We start from the raw sequence: 26,074 nt of genomic DNA on the forward strand, positions 1-26,074 counted from the left end.
CACATTTTTTATTCGTCTGCTTTTCATTACGTCATCAGTTTAGTTTAAAGAGTTGAATGCATCAATATTTTTGATTACACTTGTAATGGGCCTTTATGATATTTACGAACGGCAAGTTGAAAACCTTGGATTAAATATTTACATTAGCAACACTTGTATTGAAATGTGATTCTTGCATCGGTTAAAGCGCTTACCTCAAGAAAAAAATTGTATTTTAAAGAGTTGATCTGTTTCTATTACTCAAAAATATGGAGGATAACTGGAATGAACTAAATGTGTTAGAAACGTATGGGGCTCATCGTAAACGATCATATAAATTTCATCTGACAAGAAATTATGTTTTCGTTGATGATGACTTTAAGCGATTGAAATCTTTTGGAACATTTTTTCGGGTATTTTAATTTAGTTCTAACACTTTTTGAGCTCGAAGTCATTGTAAACTAAATAAAAAGGAACAATCTCGCCGAATTTATCGCAATAACATAAACTTTTAATATAGATTTTTAAATAGGAAATAAACTTTTCAATAGATTTTTAAGCTTGGCTTGATTTTTAACCAAAAAATTATGGTTTTTCATTTTGTTTATGATATATATATATATATNTATATATATATATATAAAATTAACTTTTGAAGCAATATGCTATTATGAAAAATAAAAAATACTTTACTTTATTTTGATGAAATGTGAGTTTTTAAAAAAAATATTCTTTGAAATATATAAAGGGAATGAAGTGGTTGGTTGGAGTTAAGAAAAATAACCTTAATAAAAAAGATTCCAACAAGTCATATAACTAAATGGGAAATAACTGAACATATTTAAAATATTTTTTTATATTTAGTTTAGATATCATTTTTAAATAGTGTTATTATATAGTGTTCAACTTTTTTTTCTCCTTGATACTGCTATGGCATATTTGATTGTGTTTTAATATCAAATAATAATTTTTATTAATTAAAATCAGTCTAAATATAGGTGATGGTATGGGAGTTAATAATTATACTAATGTTTAATTAAAACACTTTATGGGTAAGTCTTTTTGTTCCTTTACAGTATGATCGTAGTGCTTTGGTTATTTAAAAATTGTTTTGGCCTTATCCATTGAACCTAATTATTTTAGCATTTAATTTTATTGCTTTCCGGTGCTACAGACTAATTTTTTTCACATTTGATAAGAAGTTGCTTCTAAAAAATGAACTTAAAAAAATTTTCTGTGGAAAAAATCAAATGAACTTGCTTCAGAGATTAATGAGTTTGGTACTTATTTGGAAACACATTTTATTTTACATATATAAAATGTGTAGAAAAACATTTTGTTTTATTTTACATGGGATGATAATTATTATTTTTTATGGTTCTAGTAAATGTCTCTATACATTACATGCTAATGGTAAATATAGGTTTAGTAATATTGTAAATATAACCAATGAGATCATTATGTATTTATTTTTCTTATGAGAAAAAGTGTCTTTTTTATTTCTCAACCAAATATAAAATGGTTTGTTTAAATATTAAGATTAACTATATTTAGCATTAAATACCTAATAAACTTTTTAAACATTTTCAGGAAATATTTTTACCATATGGATATCCAGATAGTGTTAGCAAAGATTATTTGCAATATCAAATTTGGGATAGTTTACAGGTAAATAAAGCATTTTTAAATATATAAGTAAAGTTATTTAACACCAATATCTGTTTATTGTCAATTTGTTATATTTTTTTTATTAAATATAAATTTTTAACCAGTACCTACTTAAAATAAAGAGTAACATATTTTTAAATTCATAAGCCTTATTTACAGGGTTTCATTCTTTTTATGAGCTAAGAGCGTTAATATAAAAATGAAGAAACATCATGAAGTAGAAGAATCAGATGACCTTTTTGGTATCATAAGTAAATATCATCATCATTGCTTAAATATACAATAACAAGAAAACACTGAAGTACTAAAAAACAAAAGTAAGTTACTGAAATTTTTTTTTACCCTAGAGATAAGAGGAACAAGATGAAGTGAGAGATAATAAATGAAAAGTGGAAGTTAAAGTGAAAAGATTAATATAAAATAAACATGGTGTAAAATATTAAAATAACAAATGTTTTCTATGTTTAGACAATAGGGAATGTTAAAAAAGCCTTAATTTATATTATATTTTAGAACTTGGAATTATACTCCAACTATTTAAGTTACAGAGGAATAAATTCAAACAAAGATTAAAAACTATGTTGGGTGATAGATGAGCATTTTTAATGTCTAGTAAGGTTTGTGAAGTTTAGTTTACTGAGGTCAAGATCGTTCATAGTGATTTCTTACAAGAGAGTACAATCAGTAAAAATATTCGTTATAATGTTTGAAAAATCATGTTTACCTTTTTTTATTCTTTATTGCAAAAAAATATTTTTAGGTATGTGCATGAAAATTTTCATAGACAATAAAGCTTCAAGCAACCAAAAATTTGAACTTTAAAACATAGAAAATTTAATACAAATTCTGCTTTTTTTAAAAAAAAAATTCTTTAAATTAATATGGTGAGAGTACAAAAGAAAGAAAAAAAAACAGTTCGATAATTCTTTAATATTCCATTAAAATATTTTTTGCTAGTTATATGCAATTATTTTAAAAAAAATTAATAACATTTAAATGCAAAATGAAAATTTTTATCAATTTGTTTTCCAGGGTGTGCAAGTGTATCCTTTTGATCCCTTTTGGGCCCCCAAGATTGATGGGTGTTGAAATTGAACTTCTTTAAAATTTTAATAACTTGTCAATGGGAACTGATTCTTTCATGATGTGGTAAAATTATTGAAATTTTAAATGAAGTATAAATATATATTCAACATTTAGTATTTTGCTTTGGTCAATGAAGTCTGTTCAAAGCAGTTATAAGGAAATAAAATTTAAAAAAAAATATTATTAATTAATCTAAATTGTTCTTAATTTTAATAGTCATTGCACATTAAACATGGTGACTGGTCGCATTGTTTATAAAAGTTGTTTCAAATAAATCATGCCATTTAGCTTGAATGTAAACTTCAAACACTCATAGCATAAAAACTATAAATTTAAACACTATTGTATGTGGGGAAAAAATGCAATACGTGTTATACGATAAAGATGTATTAGGATGAACTTTCTACAAGTAAGTTTGATAGTTATGGAAAGCAAACTCTAAATCTGTCTTATCAATTTCATGTGCCCCTTTAGGTAACATTTTTAAGCAGCTAATTTTGTTGACATAAAAACTGACATGGGAATGAGTAAATTTAAATTAGTTATGATTCATGAGGTGTTTATTCATTTTTGGTGTGTTTATAGTTTAAAAATTGGATAATTATGTTTGAGTTAGTTTTATAGAAATTGCTGTTTTAGCATTTTTTATTTGACTTTCTTGATTTTCTTTTTCTTTGTGGATACTTTTGGGTTTGATGTTTTATTCCTGCCTGTATTAATGAATGTGTTTCTGTATTCTTTGTTAATTTTCATTTTATTTAGGTGAACAATATTATAAAATTATTAACAATCAGCACACAAAAACCAAATATGGTGATTTGTTAAAATAGAATTACCTAATATAATAATCCAGAAGTATAAAGGAAAAGCAAGAACAACATCCATTGTTATCTGAAAACACCACCTATAAGAATTTTTATATTCTATTCCTGTCTGTAATTTATCAGTATTTTCGTGTATTCACTTTTAATTTTCATTTTTTAAGATGATCAATATTATGAAAATATTAACAATCAACACACAAAGCGAAATATAGTGATGTGATAAAATGGAATGAATAATCCAAAATTATAGAAGAAGAGAGATAACAACATATGTTGGTCTTCAAAATTACTACCCTTAAAAAATTTTTAAAAAAAATTAAATGACTCTTCCTCCTGTTTTGCTACTCTCACCAACCCCTGTGTTTGCTTTCCATTCATTGTTGTTGTTTTTTCTCCTTCTTGCAATTTTTAAAAGAAAAAATATCAATTTGTTATTAAAATGTATAATTATTATAATTTTATGTAAGAACTTTTTGTAAATATGTTAATCTAGATGAAATAGAAGATTGCTTGGATTTAGATTTAAAAAACAATCAAATGTACTTTTTTTAAAAATTAAACTTAGAGGTACAGAATGGGTGACACAATAAGAAAAAATAATTTAGTACTTGATAATGACAATTGTAGTCATCATAACAGTTCAAATGGGAAATAGTTTTTATCTCTTTTGAATTAAGTTTCTTATATCCTTAAAAATTTCATTTTAAATATTAAGAGAATAGACATCTGTCAGTATCTATTTTCTCTCTCTTCTTTTTTAATCTTTTTTTCTTTCTTTGTTTTGTTACTTTCAACGTGAACTTAAGGGCAAACTTATAAAATCAAGTTTTCAAGAGAGATAATTAAATGTTTTACAGCTAGGAGGATAAATAGACAATTGTTTAATAATTTAAAGCTAAAAATGTGAGAAAAAAATTTGCAAAAAGCATTTAAAGTTGCCTTCACTTTTAAAAAAATTGGAATTTAAAAAAAAAAATTGTTTTAAGTTTATAGATAAAAATGTAGCTGTTAAAATTTCAACTCTTGCATGGTATTTTTTACTGAAATATTACAACAGTCAATAAATCTGAAACTAAGCTTTATAGTTTTCGCATTGCAAAATAAATAAAGTGAAGTTGAACACCCAAAACAACAGCAGTGTTCATGATTTTCCAATATAGAGAGATCTTGTTTTGCAAATTTTTCTTTTGCAAATAAACTTCCAAAAATTCTTGTTTTTTAAGATTTCAGTTAGACCTTTACTTCACACAAATTCATGTATTTTGTCAAATTTAGTAAAAGAATTCTTGCAGATCTAATATGCTTCTCAAAATATTGTGTACTTTAAACTGTTGTTGCTACTATCAAATGGTTGTTTAATGATGCAGATAATACTTCATGTATTATCCTAACATATCTTATTTATTTTAAATTTATATGTACTAAGTATGTCATCGTGTTATGTCACATTTGTTTTTTTACTAGTACTTTTTTTAAAACTTCCATCAATTTTTAAACAGTATTTGTTTTGTATCCTATATTTTTTTTATCCCATTTATTTTCATAAATGATTTAACTCCCTTAACAATCAAATTATATTTTTCTCCCTTTTAAACTACTTATTCTTGTAACATAAAAATAGAATAAAATTATTTATATTTTTTTTAGGCTTTTGCTAGTAGCATAACAGGAGGTCTCTGTACTCATGCTATTTTGAAAGGAGTTGGTGTTGGTAATGAAAATGCGTCTCCCATTGCTGCAACTATTACATGGTTGTTGAAAGGTATCCATAATACTTATTTTTAAAAAAAAAATATATTTTCTAGAAAAATTGTTTTGCCTTTGTTTGTGTAATTTGTGTACAAAACATAATTGTTTGTTTTATAGTTGCTATGAAACTTATGCAATATTAACCTTAGTAAAATATTTTCACAAATTAATGAACACTTTGTAAGCATAATAATATTAGCATATTTTTAGCAATGGAATAATTTTTACTATATTTCTTCTAAATTTAATCTTTAAAACTACTGATTATCGTAGAGTTAAAAATAAAAAAGGAAAGAGATTTATTCATTGATTATTATCAATGATATTTAAAGATAAAGCTGTAGATCTTCTGCTTCTTTGAAGTTTGTTTATACTTTATATATTTCTATACAAACTTCTCTGAAAAAACAAGTTTCTTATTTAACAGGGTTACTTAACTAGCCTAGGTATGTGTTGGGAGCAGGCCAATTGTGCCTTAGTCCACCCTAATGTGTTTTAGTTGTAAATTTTTCTTTAATAGTTTTCATAATTTAAAATTCACAAAATTTATAAAATTATAAAATAAAAATTAATCAGCTGATCTGCCTTTCTATAATTTGAAAAATTTTTTTTATTGATTAATTTATCTTTAGAAATCTTGAGAATAAAATTTCCTGAAATAAGTAAGTGATACAACACATATTTCATTTGCATTTATGGCTTGACTAGGTCTTTTTAAACGTAAAAGCTTTTTCTTCAATTTTCATATGACAGTTTCTACTTAATTATTTTTAAAAAATAAATGAATAGCTCTTTATTTCCTCATACATTAATTCAAAGACATGTGTCCATATTCAGTATAATATTTTAAAATGTAAAAGTTAAATTAGTGGGATAATAAAATAAAATTTACGTATCAATTTTTTTTAAAAACTGTCATTATATTAATACATAAAGATAATTTAAATTGTTTGTTATAAAATGAATTTTATCACGTTTGCTAAATTGATAGTGTTAATACGGCTAAAAATAATAAAAATTTTGTTTTAAATCACAGTCTAATGCAATAAAAAATATTCTTGCTTTTTAATGTCAAATTTTTAGGTACTCTTGTGTTATTCATGCGACAATTCTGAGGAATAATACATAAATTCATTTACATTCTATAATCACCATCATTATTGTAAGATTTATTTTTCATTCTTGATAGTTACTTACTGAAGAAATAATTCTCAACTGGCAGTTAAATGAAGATAAGCTGCAGCCTATGTAATAGAAATTATTGTAATACTGTTGTATTCTTATAGGATACATTTGATTAAAAAAAAACTTAAAAAAAACAAGCAACTAAGCAAAACTTTACTTTTTATTCATTTTATTTATATAACATAATTTTTACAAGCTATAAAATTTATAAATAAGTATATATATATATNCATAATTTATGGTATAATGTTTTGCTTTATATCTTTCTACTTTTTATTTTTCCAGCTGCTAACTCACGACACAGCTTAATATTAAAAGTAATTATATATATTTGGTATGTAATAACTTTTTTACATCGATTTTATGCTACTTAAGTAAAAAAAGTAACAACTACATCACAGTTTAATATTTGAAATTGAAATATAACACATTTTAATAATTTATTTTTCATATCATAGGTAAGGGAAACTTGTGTACTTCATACATAAATTATTGTTATAATATTTATATATAAACAACCTAACAAAACTTTACTTTTCATTGATTTTATTTATATAACATAATTTTTTCAAGCTCTGAAATTTATAAATTCATTTTTTTTGTTGGTATGTAATAACTTTTTTACATTTATTTTATACTACTTAAATAAAAAATATAACAACTGCATCACAGTTTAATATGTAAAATTTAAATATAACAAAAGTTCAATAATATATTTTTCATACCATAGATAAGGGAAACTTGAGTACTTCATAAATAAATTATTGTTATAATATATATTTACTTTTCCCTTTATTAAAATGTATGCATTTTCAGATGGATCATCCATGATAGGGAGAATAGGATTTGCTTGGCTTCAGGGGTATGTTTATATTGAAAAATAATTGCAGTCCTCTTCCTGTAATTTTATTTTCTTTTATTATAAAAATATAATTATCGTTATTATTGCATAAGACTTATGTCTCTATTTTTTATTTTGCATTTATCATCAAAAATTTGTGAAAGTTTAATAAAAAGTGTAAATAATTAGCATATTTTTAAGAAATAATTATAATAAAGAAGTTAAGTAAAAAATACAATTTTCGTGAAACGTGAGTTTAAAATTTAAATTATTAACAATTATTTAGATAAGAGAAATCTGTAATAAATCTGCTTTTCGAATTTATTTTCCCATTTTACTTTAGGATCTCACTCTTATATGTTCACTGTTGTTTGCACTTAACAAATTAGCCTTTTCAAAAATTTCCAATAAAAAACTTAAAAAAAGGAAATTTTATTTATGATTAAGTATTTCAAGTAACGTGAAAAAATTGTGATTAAAATTCAACTGAACTGATACGTAAAACACCAAATAAAAATTTTGTGAGTTCTGCACTATTTAGTAATTAAAATTAATAAATGAGTACAAATGCTGAAAACTGAAGCGAAAACTTGCTATTAAAAATGATTTAATTCATATAGTTTCCTGCGTTACTAATTCAATATTTGGCGAACTAAAAGCATCTAATTGGTAGCATACATTGCACATAATTCATAACATATTTCTATTTAGATTAATCTTTTTGCATAAAGTTAAGTTCTTAACATATTTCATTTTATAATTAACATTGCATAAATCTTCTTTTGAAATCTATTGTATCCTTGAAATAAGTTTTAGAACTAATACTGAATTTATTATTTTCTGGAAATAGAAAAAAAATGCACCTATATAGTCAAAAACATATTCTTATGAAATATTTTAACACACTTTTTAAAAGGAAAAAAATAAAGAGCAAAGAGAAATTAATGCATGCATAGAAAAAAAAATTATTCTTTTTTCCTAATCCATTTTATAAATTACTATTCTAGAAAACCATGTTCTTGAATTTCACACTTCTGCATGCTCTTTAAAAATATGTTGTCCCCAAAAAGTTAGTATTTTCTGTTGTTCATAAAATTATTTACACTTTTTTATGGATATTTATCTTATTTTTAGTACAAAACTGGATTCTGACTGTAAAAAATGGAGGTAAGGGTTTTTGAGTTTTTTAAATATTTTATTAAAGTTTTTTTTATCAATAACTTACTAGGCTGTTTGATTTCTTATTTATTATGCAGAAAGTTTAACTTAATTTTTAGTAGAATCTCTCTCTCTATATATATATATATGTATGTGTGTGTATGTATATGTAACATAGAAAGCTTCAATTAATCTTTTTACGTTATTCCTTTTCTGTAAATCCATTTCTTAACTTATTATTCAAAACGAAAGGTTTTCTCACACTTTTAAATTCACATCCTGACCTTTAATATATTTTTGGATCACATATGCATTAATTAAAAGTAAGGCATATCCCTTTGCTCTTTGTAGGAATTGCGTGACCAATTTGATGAACCAATTACAATTACTAAGATTTCTCTTATTCCCTAAACAATTTACAGATTTACTTTGCAAGATTTTCCCTACCTTTTATTTAAAAGCGCAGTGATTTCGTGTCCACTTTGATAAACGTTCTCTGTCTAATAATTAATAAATAAATTTTGTACCTTCCTTCCCTGCCTATGACCTGTTTTTATCCTTCCGCTTGACAACGACGTTATATGTCTTCAGGATAAAACGGTAGGAAAGGGGACACATCAAAGATATGTAATATCTCATTTAAATGATAATTTGAATTAAATCAGTCAACTTCGGAAGAGAGTACATCAAAAATATGGAATATTTCATTCAAATGGCCAGTTGGAAATTTATCAGCCAAATTCTTCTTCAACTCATGGTAATTCATAATTCATCCAGTATCTTCAACAAAAAAAATTTCTTCAATCATCAAACTTTTCGTTAATATAAATGATACCTCACTTAACGATCGTCATTTGTGTATGCAACATGTTATATTCTACGTTCTGAAGGCTAGGAATACTAATAACGAACTTAGCTTCAATATTTTTTACCCTCCTTGGTCGAAAAAGAAAAATTGCTAAAAGTTACAAACTTATCGATAAGACTTACAAGCTTACTGCTCGATTTTCTTACATAGGGTGTTTCAAACTACTAGCTTTCTTTCATAATTTATTGCTGACCCCTCAAATCTTTGAAATTTTTCAACTTTATTGCAAAGTATGAAAAATTGCATGAGCTAAGCAACTCTAAAGTCACGAACTAATCCTCTTCGTATTTTATGAGAAATTTAATATACACATATATATATATATATATATATAACTCAGCAGTTATGTGGAACATCATCCTTATCCAAATTTAGTTTTCTCAAACTATTAATTTCTTGATAGGCTTGGTAAAATTTTTGTATGCGTTAAGGAGTTAGAGGAAGGGTATTAAATTCTAACCACCTATTTTCATACCTTTTTATGCAGAGAGATCTTATAAGTAAGCCCATTTTTTGTAACTATCTTTTTACCTCCCATATTTCTCATTTTCCCACCTTCAAAAATCAAATGTAGTTATTTTAATATTTTTTTCTTAGGATTCCTGGTGAAATAAAAAGATTTTTTTTCCTCAATGAAAAATAGCTATGAATTCATTGCAATTTATTTTCGAAAAATTTTCCCCATTCTATGGTACTTGAACTATAGCTCAATGTTTTTTTAAGGATATCAATGGTGATTAACGATTTCTGTTCATTCAATTTTTTAGATGAAAAGTTTACTTTTTGTTGTTATTTTTCTAAACATTATGTATGAAAAAACTAGTTGTAAAAGTAAGTTGAATAGTTTACGTGTTTAACAAACTTACCATAATATACATTATACTTTTTGTTATTTTACAATGGTGTTCATCACTCATTTAGATATTACTGTATTGCTGACAAATGTAATATAATGATACAGAATTGTGTTTAAAATTTACGTAATCTTTAAAAACAAAATTACTTGCAAAAGAAAAGCTGAAAAGTTAAAATTGAAACTACAAAATGGGTTGATGTAAAAATGGTTGTCTGGAAATAAGACACTCAGAAACTAACTACACAATACAGACCATACCACCAGCCACCATACAGGAAAACAAAAAATATGACTGCATGATAATGTCAATCATCCTAATCTCTTTTATTTGCATAATTTATGGTATAATGTTTTGCTTTATATCTTTCTACTTTTTATTTTTCCAGCTGCTAACTCACGACACAGCTTAATATTAAAAGTAATTTTAACACTATTGTTGTTTGGTAGATTGTTTGCTGATGTTGTGAATGACGCTGCTATGTTTTTAGATCTGATATCTGGTTATTTTCAAGATTTCTTTTTGCCAATAGTCTGTGTATCTGGAGTATTGAAGGTAATTCTAATTTTATTTATCTTCTGTTTATGTCAGAGACCCTGTGATCGTGGGGTGGCTGACCTTTATTATAGTAATAACTTTGTTATTTGGTAACTTTTAAGTCTTTTTTTTGTGACTGCTCAATCTTTAAACTCTCTTAAGCTTTCTTTTTTTCCATACTTTTTACAGGCTATTGTTGGTGTGGCAGGTGGATGTACTAGGGCTGCCTTAACTCAACATCAGGCTAGAAAAAACAATATGGCTGATGTATCTGCTAAAGATGGTAGTCAGGAAACTTTAGTCAATTTGTGTGCATTACTGTGTAATTTAGTTTTGATACCTTTAATATCGGAAAACTCATTGTGAGTATTCTTCTTTGTTCTAATAGGACATTTATATTTTTGAAATTAAAATGTATAGAATTAAATTCTATGTGATATTATTTGTATTATGATACAAACTTTTTTCCAGTTTTTATTTGTGCTTGTCATTAATAAAATAACTGGATTGTGAAATCACTTGCTTTTTTAAATCAAATTTACGATAACAGAATCATTACAATTACAATATCGAAACATGCTCAAAACATCCCTTTATAAAATTATAATCGCCATCTTGTAAAATTAAATTTTAGTGGGCATATGTTTAAAATGATTGAAAACTTTGCTTTTTCTTATCTGAATAATTCGAATTTTCTATTTTCTCAGTTATGAAAGCATATAAATAATAAATTCCATTCTGCTATCTACAAACAAAAAGAACAAAGTTACAGGCATGGATTGTACTTTTTAGAGAAATTGAAAGGTAAGAGTGGACAAATTGTGAAAGAGAATGTGTAAACTGTTTATGAATTTAGAATTTTTTTAAGAATACTTATCATCATTCAAAGTCGATTATTACTCATTTCATATGGTAAATCTATGTTCAACAAATTTCCACAAGACACTTGATGTTTTAAAATGAACTTGACTGCAATTAAAACGAAATATTGAAAGTTACAAAAAATTTATAAACTTTCAAACCCTGTTAAATCTTTAATTTTAAATTTTGCTAATCAGACAAACATGTCAATATTTAAAAACCCTTTTTAATTAAAATATCGCAGCCAATATTTAATTCAAATTTCAAATGTTGATTTGGCAAAGATAAAATATAAGTGTATAGTTTAGAGTTTAAATTAAGTTATAGTTTTATGTGTTATTGTAAAGTTTAACTTGAAATTTTTTTCTCCAGGCATTTAGACATTCCGGTTTATAAAATCAAATGTTCTTAGAATGATGACAGTTTAATAGGCGAAGGGCTCTGTATTATAATTTAATTATGAAAGTAACATTCCTTTTTCAAAAAACACATTTAATTAAGATACTTTTAGAGTTTTTTTATTTTTTAAAATTTTTTTTATGAAGAAACAATACTGTATGTTTGTTGTGGTTCAGTATCAACTACATAACAACTTTTAAAAGCTAATGGAAAAAAAATTAAGTTTTATGATCTGATTCTATGCATTCAGTTGCTTTTATGATGCATTGATCAGTTTTATTGTAAGAACTATAAATTTTTTTCTACCTTTTTACATTTTTATTTAATTCAATTTAAATTCGTAAATAAAGGAGAGATAGAAATATAAAAAAAATTAAATTTAGTTTTGGATGTATGTTGTGATTAGCTAGTTCTACCATAGTTGTTAAAATACATTTTGAGTTGAGTAGTCGGTTTTTAATCTCTAAATGTTTAAAAATATAACTTTATTTTAAACTCCTTTGTTGAACCTGACTATTCGCGATTGCAACACTCGAATATACCATCTTGGGAGGAGACCAGTTCCATGACTTGACCCTCCCCCTTCCACTTTCCTCCTCTTCCCAGTTCTATATTAATGCACTATGATATTTTCCCCTTTCTTAATATTTTTCGTATTTAATTATTTAAAGCATTTTTACAATTCCTACAACGCTTCCTTTTAGAACTATGTTCAATGTAGTCTTTATTTCCATATAGTTTCGTAACTTAAAAGTTTTTAATCTATTCAAAACTCAAGAAGGAAACCTCCTCTTATGACTCACCACACGCTAATGGTGAAAGAATGCGAAGTGTTTCCATAGGTAGAGATGCCACCGTCACTGCTCTATGCCACCTGTAGCCCATTTCAATCTCCAATAAAAATTATTTTCTTGCTGCATTCAATTTACCTAAGCAAGTTGCAGTAATTTATTACTTATAGTCAATCAACTAATTTAAAGCCAAGGTTTCAAAAAGTTACTATTTGAACTCTTCAAGTATCTCTTTTTGGGCTAAATTAAAAATAAAATTTAACTCTTTTTTTTTTTGAAAACCAAAATTTGTAATTTGGAAAAAAAAATTCATTCTGAAAATCATTAAAAACATGAAACTTATAAAATAATATTTTGTTTCAGATTCATATGGTTTCTCTTTATTATTATGACTTCAGTTCATTTGATGGCCAATTATTTAGCTGTAAAGTCTGTTGTTATGGAAACTTTTAATGAAGACCGTTTCAAAATTTATGTCCATCATTATTTAAGTGAAGGACTGTCGGGGAAAAAATTCTTATCAGTAGATCAAGTCAACAGTAAAGAAAATGTTTTACTAATACATTCCGCTTCATCATCTTGCATTCATTTAGGCGCTTCATTTTCTGAAATTATCCAGAGTAAAAGGTTAGTATTATCTTTGTATTTGTCACTTGTTAAATAACATATCTTTACTCATCATCTTTTACTTTTAAAAACTATCAAACTCATAATTGAGCAACTTAGTTTAGAAAACAAATTGGATCACTTCTATTCTAAACTTTTTTTCATTTTTGTTTTAGATTTCTTGATCTAATGTAGTTTTTTCTTTTTTAGTTTTTTTAACAAACTTAGCTTCTTATGAAACTTAAAAAATCAAGTAATATAAATTTTTACCCCTTGACTCCTTTTTTTTTTTTTATTTGAATTTGAAATAAACAAAAATTGCATTCTTAGATAAATAACAAAGAATACTGATTTTCAATTATTTGAGAATCATCAGGAGTATAACATTTGTTTCCCTTTCTTTTATTCAATTTATAATTTTTGTTAAAATAACTCTTGGTGTCATTTACACTTGCTCCAATTTTTAGTAACTTACATAAGTTTAAAATTGAAAAAAAAAAAAGAAAAAAAAAAAAAAGAATTGGTGTTACTAACATAACACAACATGTTACATCCTTAACAGCCAGTTTTTAATTTCTAAAATTTAATAAAAATTGGAGTAAATGTACATGATACTACATGTTATTTTAACAAATACAGTCAAACTTCTTAACATCTGTAACTCACAGTTTCAATAATTTAAAGTATTGTTGAAACTCCAGCAAAATTTCAGGTTTAACATTGAAATGTTTTTCATTACTCAAAGTTCAATAAGTCCAGTTTTTCGATTATTCGAAGTAATTTTTGTTTTCTGAACATCAATTCTATCTATAAGTCTATTTTTTTAAAGAAAAGATAAAAACATTTCTAATCTATAAAAACTTTCTAAATTTCAAAATAATTCCCAGCTTACAATTCAATGGTAGAACATAACCAGCAACTTTGGGAGGTTGAATTATCTAAATTTCTCTTCATTATTCTGAGAAATCTATTCAAATAGTAAAGAAGAACATGGTTAAATTGTAGGTTTGTTTATTATTTCCCTGAAAAATTCTGAAGACAGGAATGCAAAAGAAGAGATAAAAACATAAAAGAAAAGATAAAAACATTAAAGAAAAGATAAAAACATTAAAGAATAGATAAAAACATTAAAGAAAAGATAAAAACATTAAAGAAAAGATAAAAACATTAAAGAGAAGATAAAAACATTTCTTACATATAAAATTAAATTTCAAAAAGATTCCCAGCTCACAGTGCAGCAGCAGACAGAAACCAGCAATTTTGAGAGGTTAAATTATCCAAATTTCTCTTCTTTATTCTGAAAAAATAGTAAAGGAGAACATGGCTAAATTGTTGGTTTATCTATTATTTCCCTGAAAAATTCTGAAGTCAAAAATGCAAAAGGATCTTTCTCTTTTATATATATTGTTGTATTAGTTTCCAGTGATTGATTCCATTCTGCATTCTTATCTATATTTCCCCCCTTGTTATGCTAGTCATTCAATTGTCATTTCTAGCTGGTAAATTGAAATGTTTGACATTCATTCTCCCAATTTTGATTGAGATGTAAGAAATGCTGCACAACCTTCTAAAAATTAAAAAAAAATGTTATAAGTAATCTACCTCTGGCCAAGTGCGATTGTATCATTCTAATGCATGTTTAGTTAAAGAATTCTAATTTTTGCTTTTCCATAGCTGTTCAGTTTGCTAGTCTTTTGATTAAAAGATTTTAGCATTGATTTTAAACATAGCAAGATGGATTACGAGTACAATTTTTGAAGAATGTCTATCAAAAATTTGCGTGAAAATTTCAAAGTGGAAAAGAGAAATGTTATATTATTCATGGACAACTATCCCACATTTCCTAAAATTACTGAAAATTTTCAGCCTATCAAGCTTGTCTTCTTTCTTACCAACATGACATCAACATGAATCTTCTTTCTATAAATCAAGGTGTTATAAAAAAAGAGTACCCACAAATAACATTTTATTCAGTTTTCGCTAAATAAAATTTTCGACATCTTTAAGTATTTTATGGCTTCTGGTAGCGCTACGATTTATTGAAGTTTCTCTGTATTATTAGAACTGCTTGATTTTACTAAATTGAGTTCTATGCATTTAAAATTATTTATTTTTTGCTCTAAAAATTTGAATGTTACGTGTATTTTTTTTTAAATATGAGATGAAAAATATATTTAGCAATATCCCATGTTGTTATGTTACTTTTATTTTTACTGCTACGCATTTTTTTAAATGTTTAAATTTTTTGCAAATTAAAATATTGTTTTATTGTTTACAACACAAATTTTGAGGAAATTAAAAATTTATTTTTTGAGTTCTGAACAAGAAATTTGAAATCTTTACATAACTTTTTAATTTAATCATAAATTATTTAGTCAATAATAGGCACAACTATAATTTTACAGTTTTAAATTTAAACAACATGTTGGAAAAAAATTATTGTTTATAAAAATTTAAGTGCTGGGAAAATATAAGTTCTTCAACTGTACTATTTAAATTTACATTTTTTAACTCTACAATGCATTTTACTCATTGAGTCATTTTCTTTTTCAAACTAGATAACTAGATATCTCATTTTCTTATCTAGATAAGTGTATTGATTTGGTAATTCTTTAAAGTACTCCATCTAACATATGCTCAAATACCATTTTATTAAAATTCAACACAAAGAGTTACTGTGGTCTTATTGAATATTTTAACTTCAGAAATGTTTTAATTTCTTAGTAAAAAATCTCAAAAATAAGTGTAAAAATCACAAAAAGGTTTCACATTCATTCAATTTCTGATGAATTTATTCTATATAAATAATTGAATAAACTAATTCTATTAAAATGTTTTTCTTTCTTGAATTTTAAATAGGCATGAAGATATATGTCAACTAATGAATATTTATAAATCATGTAACTATATTTTAAGTTATTCACGAAGAAATATGAAAGGTGAGTAGACTGTTTCATAATTTTAAACCATTTGCTATTCCCTTAAGGAATAAGACTTTAAAAGATTCAAATATTTTATGCTTTAATTTATTTTTGTTTCATTTCCCCCCCCCCCCCCCNCCCCCCCCCCCCCCTTCAAGTTCTCTAAGAAAGAAAAAAAGCTTTGTTAATAAAACCAAATTTCACTATTAATTTTCTATTTCACTAAATCTGTCCTTATAAACAAGTGAAAAGTTGGTTCGTAACATATTTGCTTATTTTGTTTTTAATGCTTATACTAACTTTAATAACCATTAAAAATTACATAAATTAAAAGTTACCTTTATAGAATGTGTTATGCACATGCCTTTAGAAACTAAGTATAGAACTTATCACTACAAACTATTTGGGACTCTATTTAAGTGTACTGTTAATATTTTATTTATAAAAAGAATTGGAAGATGGAGCCAAATTCAACTCAGTATGGATGGGACAGTTTCTGAATTTCAAATTCCAATAATTCTTTTAGTTACATTCTTCTTTCATCGATGCATATAAACTTATCATATTTTGTTATCATTAAAAAATTTATCTGTCTACTTAAGTGTGTAAATTTAAATATGAAAGGTCAGATATCCCTTTAAGTCACATTATCACTGTCTTAATGTGAATAAAGAAACATTTATGTGTAGGACAGAAAATTGATAAAGTATTTTCAAATAAATGGGTTAGAGCCTATTGGTATTGTAAGATGTGGCCTATACAGTGATTACATTTCTACATGAGTGTCACAAAAGAATTCAGCAATCACTGTGGACTTATTCAAAAATAAATATTAATAAAATATATTTTGGAATAGAAAACTGATGTCATATTGTTTGTTTGCCTAGAAAAGATCAATGATTCATTTTTAATTATTAATTTTGTATTAAACTATGGCGTGATAAGTCTAGTTTTAACTCATTGGATGAACTATAGAATGTAGGACATCATCTATGAAGGTTTAACAAATTCTGATTTGTTGCTTGTAAATAAGTAAATCAGAGCAATATATTTGTTTCTCGCTTTCCCTTATTTGTATTTTCTCTGTACATTATTATTTTTTCAAATTGTTACAGAATCAGAAGATAGTATCTTTTCATTACATGCATTGATCCAATTTCTCTAACTAGTCGCTCTCTTTTAAATTTCTTTTTCATTTATTTATCAAAGTTAATTACATTATATTCAACTCTGAATCATTTTTTAATTCTGATAAATATTTACAGTCATGTAATTAATTAATCATCAACTTAGTAAAGATCTAGGCAAAAAAGTATAGAAGCAGAGTTTAAGTGTTTACTGTTGTTTGCCCCTTGCCTAAACACTTTCCATGATTTTCAAGTCCCCAGTATAAAAATTACATCGATGAAAATGCTCTGACTCATTTAATCAACACTCCTTAGAAAAAGAAATTGCAGGAGTATGCTTCTGTCATAATTTGGGTTTTTGTACTTAAAAGTCTTTATTTTTTCTTAATAAAGGCTGAAAACAGTTTGGACAACAAGAAAAAAAAAGTGCATTGGGGCTTATGTAATAATAATTAAAAATTTCAGCAATGTTTCTTACCGTTACAACCTTTCTATAAAAAATGCATTAAATACTGATTAAACTCTCCTTTAACATTTGACAAAAATCTTTCGAATGTTGGGGTGCAGGGATAATTATAAGCAAGGTAAAATTATCTTTGTAAGAAAATTGGTCATGTTGAAGAGTAGATGTTAATGAATTTAATAAAATATAATTATATTAAAAGCTAATACTATATTGAACAAAATAAAATAGAATTAAGCAATTAAAATAAATAAATTGTATTTAAACATCATAATGTCATTTAAATTTCCCTCTGATCTTATTTCCTAAATATAACTATCAGTTCAAATGTTATTGGCAAAAAGGTAAAAATTTTATTACAATTAATAAGCCCGAAGAAATGCAAGTTAAGGAAGGATAGACTAATTTCTGTATTACTATGAGGTCATAAAAGTTTTACAGCAATTAATGAGTTAAAATTTTATAACAATTAATGAGCCCAAAGAACTTATATAAGTTAGAGAAATATAGACTAATTTCTGTATTACTATGAAGCTCATAAAGGTTAGATAATGTGTACTCCAATCCCTTACATATGCTAGTTTTTCTTCTTCAATTCTAAAAGGAAGCTATACATACCTCTCTCCTATTCATATCTTCTGCTCTTCTCTCAATTTTTAAAATTCCTTCTCTGCTTGTAGTTTGAGCAAGCATTATCTGGCTTCAACTTCATTTGGTTGTTATAGGAAAATATGCTCTGGAATATATTTTCTTAATCTTTTCAAATACAAGATAAATGAGTAGAAATACCTGATGGGGTTAAAATGTTGGAAGATGGGGATCCTTGTGGGGGAGCAATAGTTCCCTGATGAACCATATTATATAATATATATCAAAGAAGCACGTGAGCTTATTTGATATATATTGGATACATGGAACTATTGATGAGGGTCTAATCACATTCGAAACTTGTTTGTCATTTTGCAGTACTTATTTAAATATACTGAACTTTGGTTAAAAATCAATTCTATGAAATTTTTAGACTATTGCCTTAAAAGTCTAAAAAATTTTAATCTTCGTATTAAAATACAACATTGTTAGTGTAATCTATTAATTCGATACTACTTGTCATTTGTTAAGTTATAAGACTGTAAATAAAAGTTAATAATCAAAATAACTTAGTATTTTGTGTGTATTAAAGTTTAGTTGTCAGTAATTCAAGAATGAAGATTGTTTTTATATTTATTGTTGAAATTCATATTGAAGAAATAAGTTTTATTTAAAACAATGTCTTCTCTCTAATTATGCACTAAATTTATTTTAATTAAAATTGAATAAAAAGTAAATATATAGTACCAAAATATCTCATCTACTCTTTATTAAATAGCAAAATATAAAAATTTTATGTTTTTTATTATCATCATTGCCTTTTTGAAGACGTATGTAAAATAAAAAAATAACAAGTAGGGCAATATCTGTATATATTTTCAAATAATCAAATTCATTTTTATGAGTAATGCTCTATAATTTTAACTCACTTAGCATAATGAAAAAAAAAGGTTTTGTTCATTCCTTTTGTTAATATATTGACTATTAGTATATTTTTTTAAAATGAAAATACTTCCACAAACTTGTTAAGTATTTTTATGTTAAACATGATTGTTTATAAGTTTTTAACTAGGTTTGTTTAGAAGATTTTTTAGAGTTATAGCTACATTTTTTTTTGTCAACTTAGTTTATTTGTGGTTTACAAAAGAGAGTAATTAATTCTTCTTTTTGAGTTGTAAGAATAAATTGTGAAGTAAGCAGTTAATAAGATAATTCTAAAAAAAATATTATTAATAATTTTCTTAAGAAATAGCATAATAATACAAATTTTACTTCATCTAGAAAAATAAAGTACACTGAGAGAAGTTCAGTTTAAAAATATGAGATAAAAAAATATCTTATAACAAATGTTGTAATTTTTTTTTAAATAAATGTTTCTTTTCATAATTATTACTTATAATTGACTTTGATTGCATATGCTTATAATTATTAACATTTTTCATTACTGATACTTAAACTTGAAATACGAGTAATGATTTTAACATATTTTATTATATCTATTTTTAATTTTATGCTATTAGGTTAAAATCATATCAATTATTGACTTTAAGAACAATCAATTATTGTTATAGTTTTCTTGTTTCTAATATAATTTATTGTTTAAAATGTCTTCATGAAATTTTACTTTTTTTATATTTTTTAGACTTGATATCCATAGTTTTAAATAAAAGAGCAACAACTGAGACTCAAATTGAAGCATTATTTCAAGCTTGTTATATATCTCACTTAATACAACAGAAATCACCACTTTTTGTGAGTAACCATTTTAAAAATTTTCATTTAATATTATAAGCTTGAAAAAACAAAGTGACTGATGTTTTCACATTTGCAAGAAGACCCAGTTAAAATTTTTAAATCACATTTTCTCTTGCATATACGTTTTTAATAAATTATATTTAATCAAGCTCAAGTTTTTAGAATTGTCTTTTGAAAATATATGCTATGAAAATATCAAATTTAATTTGACTCACAGAAAATGTCAGTTATATTATTTTCAGCCCATGTATGCTTGCTTTTTTGTTAATCTTAGATTCTTGTTATATTCTTTGATATCAATTGCAGAACACTTCCTAATTGATTCGGTTAATAGTGCTAATTCACCACTTGCCTACAATGACTGTTTTAATTTCAAGGGAAGTAAACATCTGTAAAATTTTTATTGAAATGAAACAAACCTTGTAGCATGGTCGCAAACATAGGATGGGGAAAAATCTTTCAGCAACTCTTCGGTATTTGGATTAAGATATGACTCTTCAAAATTTTAGTTTATATAATGTTAAGTAACAAAATCATATGGAAAATGTACAGTGCGCCACAAAAAACGGACCATCCTGAATAACTTTTGATCTAATGATCGGATCTTCACATTCTAAGACTCAATCTTAATGGTTCGAGGCGGTGACTGAAAACATACTAATTAATTAGTTCAGATGATATTTTAAGTAACAAAATCAGATACAAAACTTACTTTCTCTGAATAAATATATGACCACAGTGCTAATGCAAAACATCCTCAGAGGTATCATGTTAGTGGTCAGATCATGGATTAGAGTCCCCTTGCCGTCAGGTTAACTCTGGGAGGTTTTCTTCTCCATGTAGCACAACTGCAGGTTAGTTCCATCAAAAAGTCCTCCATGAAGGCAAATTTCCCCCAATACTTGATCCAGGAGTTCCCTTGTCTTCTTGATTGGGTTTAAATTACAAGGCTATGGAGTTGAACACAAGTAGTTGTTAACACAAAAAATTAGACTGGCTGTTCAGCGACGTTTGTAAAATAAAAAATAATCGGCTGTTGTAGGAATGGTTTACTTTATATTTCTGCTATGTTTCCTCCTCGAAGTATCCTCACTATCATAAATATCTACTTTATATCCCTGTGTATAATTCAACCCACTATCTTCGATTTCAAGATGGTGAATTTCAGGTGATGGAAAGACAAAAAAACTCTTACAAAAAAAAAAAAAGGAAACACGCTGCTTCTGTAGAAGTCTGAAAAAATGTAAATTCAAATGTTATTGTAAAATATTTTAAAAAGTGTGGAGTTAGGAATTCTTTAGATGGGGTGAAGAGAATTTTTGAGAAACTTAGCAGGTGAAGATGAAGTAGAATTCATAGCAGAGTGAGATCCCTATAACAACACTGTTAAGATTATTGAATCCAATGCAGATGATGTTCTGGAATCTTTAAATTGGTAGTTTTAAAATTTTTCATTGTGTCATATTTTTTTTAAAATACTTTTGAATAAATTAGCTTAACTTTTCTTATTTTTAATTTTCTCTGAATGTAATTGAAAGTATTTTTTCTAAAGCAAAACCTTTGTATGTAAAGATAATATGATGATAGACAATGCAAAATATATTGTATTAAAAAATCTTTAAAATGGATAAATTCTGGCAGAGTTATTCGTATCTATCTCATTGTTTATAGTGGGTCATTAATGACTGTCTAACTTTTACCCTTTTATAAGTGGATCCCTGACTGAAGTCTACTTATACGAGGCCTGTCTAAAAAGTATCCGACCTTTGGCCGGAAAAAATATATCGAATACCTGACGGAGTTGGGACCCTAATCCCCTTAAAAGTAGGCCCCTTGTGATTGCACACACTTAACCCACCGATCCTTCCACTGCTGGAAACACCTCTGGAAGTCTTCTTTTGGAATGGTGTTCAGCTCCGTCGTCGCGTTCAGCATTATCTCTTCTCTACTCTCAAAACTGGATCCTTTCAGTGGAGTCTTCAATTTTGGATACAACCAGAAGTCGCAAGGAGCCAGGTCTGGAGAGTAGAGAGGTTGGCGAACGGTTGTAATTCCATGTTTGGCTAAGAAAGTGTGGATCAATTGGGATGAATGTGCAGAGGCGTGCTTTTTGTTCCGGCGACAACAACTTGGGTACGAATTTTGCAGCCACTCGGTTCATGTTCAAATCTTCACGCAAAATTGCATGTGCAGAATCTTTACTCACTCCAACCTCTTCTGCAATCTCCCGCACTGTCAAACGATGATCTGCCATCAACAAATTTCGCAACCTCTCAACATTAACTGTACTCTGAGCAGTTTGAGGCCTGCCACAACGTTGCTCACTCTCCGCTGATGTGCGGCCATCTTTGAATCGGTTAAACCACTCCTTAATTTGTGTTACACCCATCGCTTCTTCTCCAAACACCTGCTGAATCTTACGAATTGTTTGGCTTTGAGAATCACCAAGCTTTTGACAGAATTTGATGCAGTATCTTTGCTCAATTCGTTCAGTCATCTTGCGCGAAAACTAAATCCGACGAACACTACGAACAGCACCTTACTTGGCGACCACCAGCCAGCGAGTTGCACAAGCGAACACGGTGAAAAAATTCAGTCATGTGCATTAAGGTTCCTCCTTCCACTGTGCACTTAGGCGCCGCCTTAGAGTCACTACTTTGCGCAGGAAAAATTAAGGTCGGATACTTTTTAGACAGGCCTCGTACACTTGGATGTATGGTATATTAATATAAGTTTTCAATTTAATATATTTTAACATTAAATTAAAAATGAACTTTCTATAATTATTACGAGAGTTTCAAAGCATTTATATTAAAAAAGTACTGACTGAATCTGATATTGAGATCAAACTTAACTTCGTGCCCAATTTCCTATCATTACCAATTCTCTTTCCAATCAAATCACAATGTCAAAATGAGTATATGATTTACCAATAATGTGTGTGTTTGTGTCAAAATGTGTATATGATTTATCTTTGACCATTTTCATGAATTAATCTCAAAACATCTTCATGGCAATTATAAGTGTATATTTTATTCTGTCATTAGTTTACAATTTTTGTGTTTACATATGCAACCTAGAAATGCAATTATATTGTTAATAATTTTTTTTAATATTATTTTTCATATCTTCCATGGATGATGAAAATAGAAAAGTAAGTTTTTTTTGCTTTATATGTATATACTATTCTCCTCTCATGAATCATTTGTTCTTCTAAATTAATTTAAAATCTACATCAATGAATATGGTTCAAATTAAGAGAATTTCTTTTACTTTGCATACATAATTCATATAATTCTTTTTCCATCAATTTCAATTCAAATCATTGAAATATTTCTTTTTTTTAATAGTTTCTTGTGAATAGAATTTTTAACCAACTTCTGACATAGCATACACAGGATCGAAGGAAAATGTGAGGCATGCGTAATATCAAAAATCATGATGCAAAAATCATCAAAAATTTAGAACATTTTTAATATTATTTGAATGTATTCATCAACTAATGTTCCTTAGAGAAGCTCTTAAAATTTATACAAAATGAATGTAATTGAAAATTCTAATGCTTTAAATAGGATTCTAAGGATTATTCTAAATAGCACTTTTTTAAAATTTTTAGACTATACCCTTTTACATCATCTTATATTCTCAATAATATCTAAGGCTAATAAATCACTATTTCGAAAGAACAAGTATTCGCTCGTTCATGTAACGAGATAAAATTTTCTAACTTTCCTTCCGTTTAATTAAAATTTAGTCTTATTATATTATTATTAGCAGTACTTTATTGACGTGAGAAATGCTTAATAAATTTGTTATTTATTCTGCAGTTTTAAAAAGTTATAATGTTCAATATGCACAAATGTTTCAGTAATATTGTACTTAAATACAAATTAGAAACATAGAAGTATTTTTTGCCCTTAAAAGATCATTTTAATGCAGAAAAGTAAGAAAAACTTTGGTGAGCAAATAGCCTACCACTTGGCAGTTGTATCATACAAAAGTTAGATCATTAGTTAATGAGAACAATTTTACAGTTCTTACCAATTTCTAAAAGAATTGGATAAAATTCTTTGATTTTTCCCTCAGGGTGCGTAGCCAAATCTTTGAATCAAAAATAAGCACTTTTTAAAAAATTTTCAAGCACTCAAAAAATTCATATTCAATCAATGATATTATTGAAAAACAAAAACTTTTTATAAACAGTTTTAGCGTTAAAAAAAACGAAAAGAAACGGGCGTAAATCGAAATAATCAGTACTTTCCCACATCACCGAGTGAATTCAACTTGACCCTGAACTCAGAACAAAAGTACCCTTACCCCCTACGTCAAAAAAAGTGTTAGAAGTAAAATAAAATAAACAAGAACAAAATTAAAATAAATTAAAAAGAAAAACTTTTCATAAGGATCTGATATTCTCTATCCGAATTGGAGCACTCGAGTTTCGGTTTCAAGTGTGCGCGCATGCGCAAGTCATAACGTGGGTACGACATGAAGTCCGCATGAATGATTACATAGCAAACTCCCCATTTTTCGTGAAATGCATGGGATCCACCAGATATCACTGAAGGGGAAAAAAAGCACTTTTTAAAAACGCCAGCTGAAAAAAACACCTTTAAAAGCTTTTAAAAACGAAATCCCCCAAAAAGCAACTTTGAGTACTTTTTACAAATGCTACGCACCCTGTCCCTGTCATGACCAGATCTTTTACCCTAGTCGCTAAGTAATGGACTTGTCTTGAAAAGATTTTTTAAAATCTGATTCCTAAAGATTTTTTAAAATGGCTGGTTCAAGGCATATTGGACTTTTTCTAAAACAAATCTAAATATCTACCATTTGAATTATTATAAAGATATATAAATTGAAAGATATCAATATGTTAGTGTAACTACAAACTGAGAAATATCATGTAGTTGAATAATTTTCCTTATTTTTAAAATTGTTTTATATAGTTTTCGAGCAAATGTGTATAACTAATATTTTTGTTATTGTGTTTTAATAGGTGATGATTCCGCTGTTTCTTTAGAAGCCCTATCTAGAGAATTTACAGAAAATATGTTTCAAGATTTTATGTATAGCTTGCAGATGATGAATTTTAACACGAAGACTGTACTTTTCAATTGTAACCTTTGGCGAGCTGACTGGTGAAAATATTTTGTTTTAGATTATTGAAAAAATTTATTTTTATATTTTTTAAATTTTTATGAAAATAAAGTTGCTATTTTTATTTTCTCATTACATATCTTGTTTTGTTTATTATCAGAGAGTTTTTTTTTTTAAACTATGGGAGCTTAGGTCATGCTAAAACCCTCAACACTTAACCCATACAACAGGATGGTTCCTAAACTGGAACTATCAAATTTTACTATTTCTGCTAGCATTATTCAATTAAATAAAAAAAATGTTGGATCAAAAATGTAAACTTTTGGATCGTCAAATTTATTTTTTAAAAATTGTCATTTGTATTCTTGCCAAATGCGGTATTCTAAACACTCACAAAATTCAAGAATATCGAGACAAAAAGAAAAAAATCAGGATTATCGGGACAATAAGCAAAAAATAATAAAAATAGGGACAAAATATTTTTTAGCAGAAAAATCAGGACAACTACGAACCCTGAGAACTGTATGGTTTGATTAAGTTTCAGTTATGATTTATTAATATACTAATTAAATATTCTGTAAATATTACTGATGTAAATTATAAAACAACTAGAAGGTTAACATAAATGCTTGGAATATGAAAGTTAAATATTTTAAATTTATATAATAGAGGGCTTAATTTTGATTACTTCATAAATATGTTTTTAGGTAGACT

The 26,074-nt window shown here is 26.5% G+C and overlaps 1 protein-coding gene across 1 annotated transcript; it reads left to right on the forward strand.

Moving 5' to 3' along the window:
- Nucleotides 1-76: 76 nt before the first annotated feature.
- On the forward strand, nucleotides 77-25,492 carry LOC107451991 (RUS family member 1). Its single transcript, XM_071181602.1, has 11 exons — nucleotides 77-392; nucleotides 1,570-1,647; nucleotides 5,205-5,319; nucleotides 7,308-7,353; nucleotides 8,467-8,499; nucleotides 10,662-10,767; nucleotides 10,939-11,111; nucleotides 13,164-13,427; nucleotides 16,266-16,345; nucleotides 20,148-20,261; nucleotides 25,260-25,492. The coding sequence occupies exons 1-11, from the start codon at nucleotides 249-251 to the stop codon at nucleotides 25,403-25,405; spliced, it is 1,299 nt and encodes a 432-aa protein (XP_071037703.1). The 5' UTR covers nucleotides 77-248; the 3' UTR covers nucleotides 25,406-25,492.
- The last annotated feature ends 582 nt before the right edge of the window (nucleotides 25,493-26,074 follow it).

Source organism: Parasteatoda tepidariorum, chromosome 6, assembly GCF_043381705.1.
Source record: "Parasteatoda tepidariorum isolate YZ-2023 chromosome 6, CAS_Ptep_4.0, whole genome shotgun sequence".
NCBI classification, from domain to species: domain Eukaryota; kingdom Metazoa; phylum Arthropoda; class Arachnida; order Araneae; family Theridiidae; genus Parasteatoda; species Parasteatoda tepidariorum.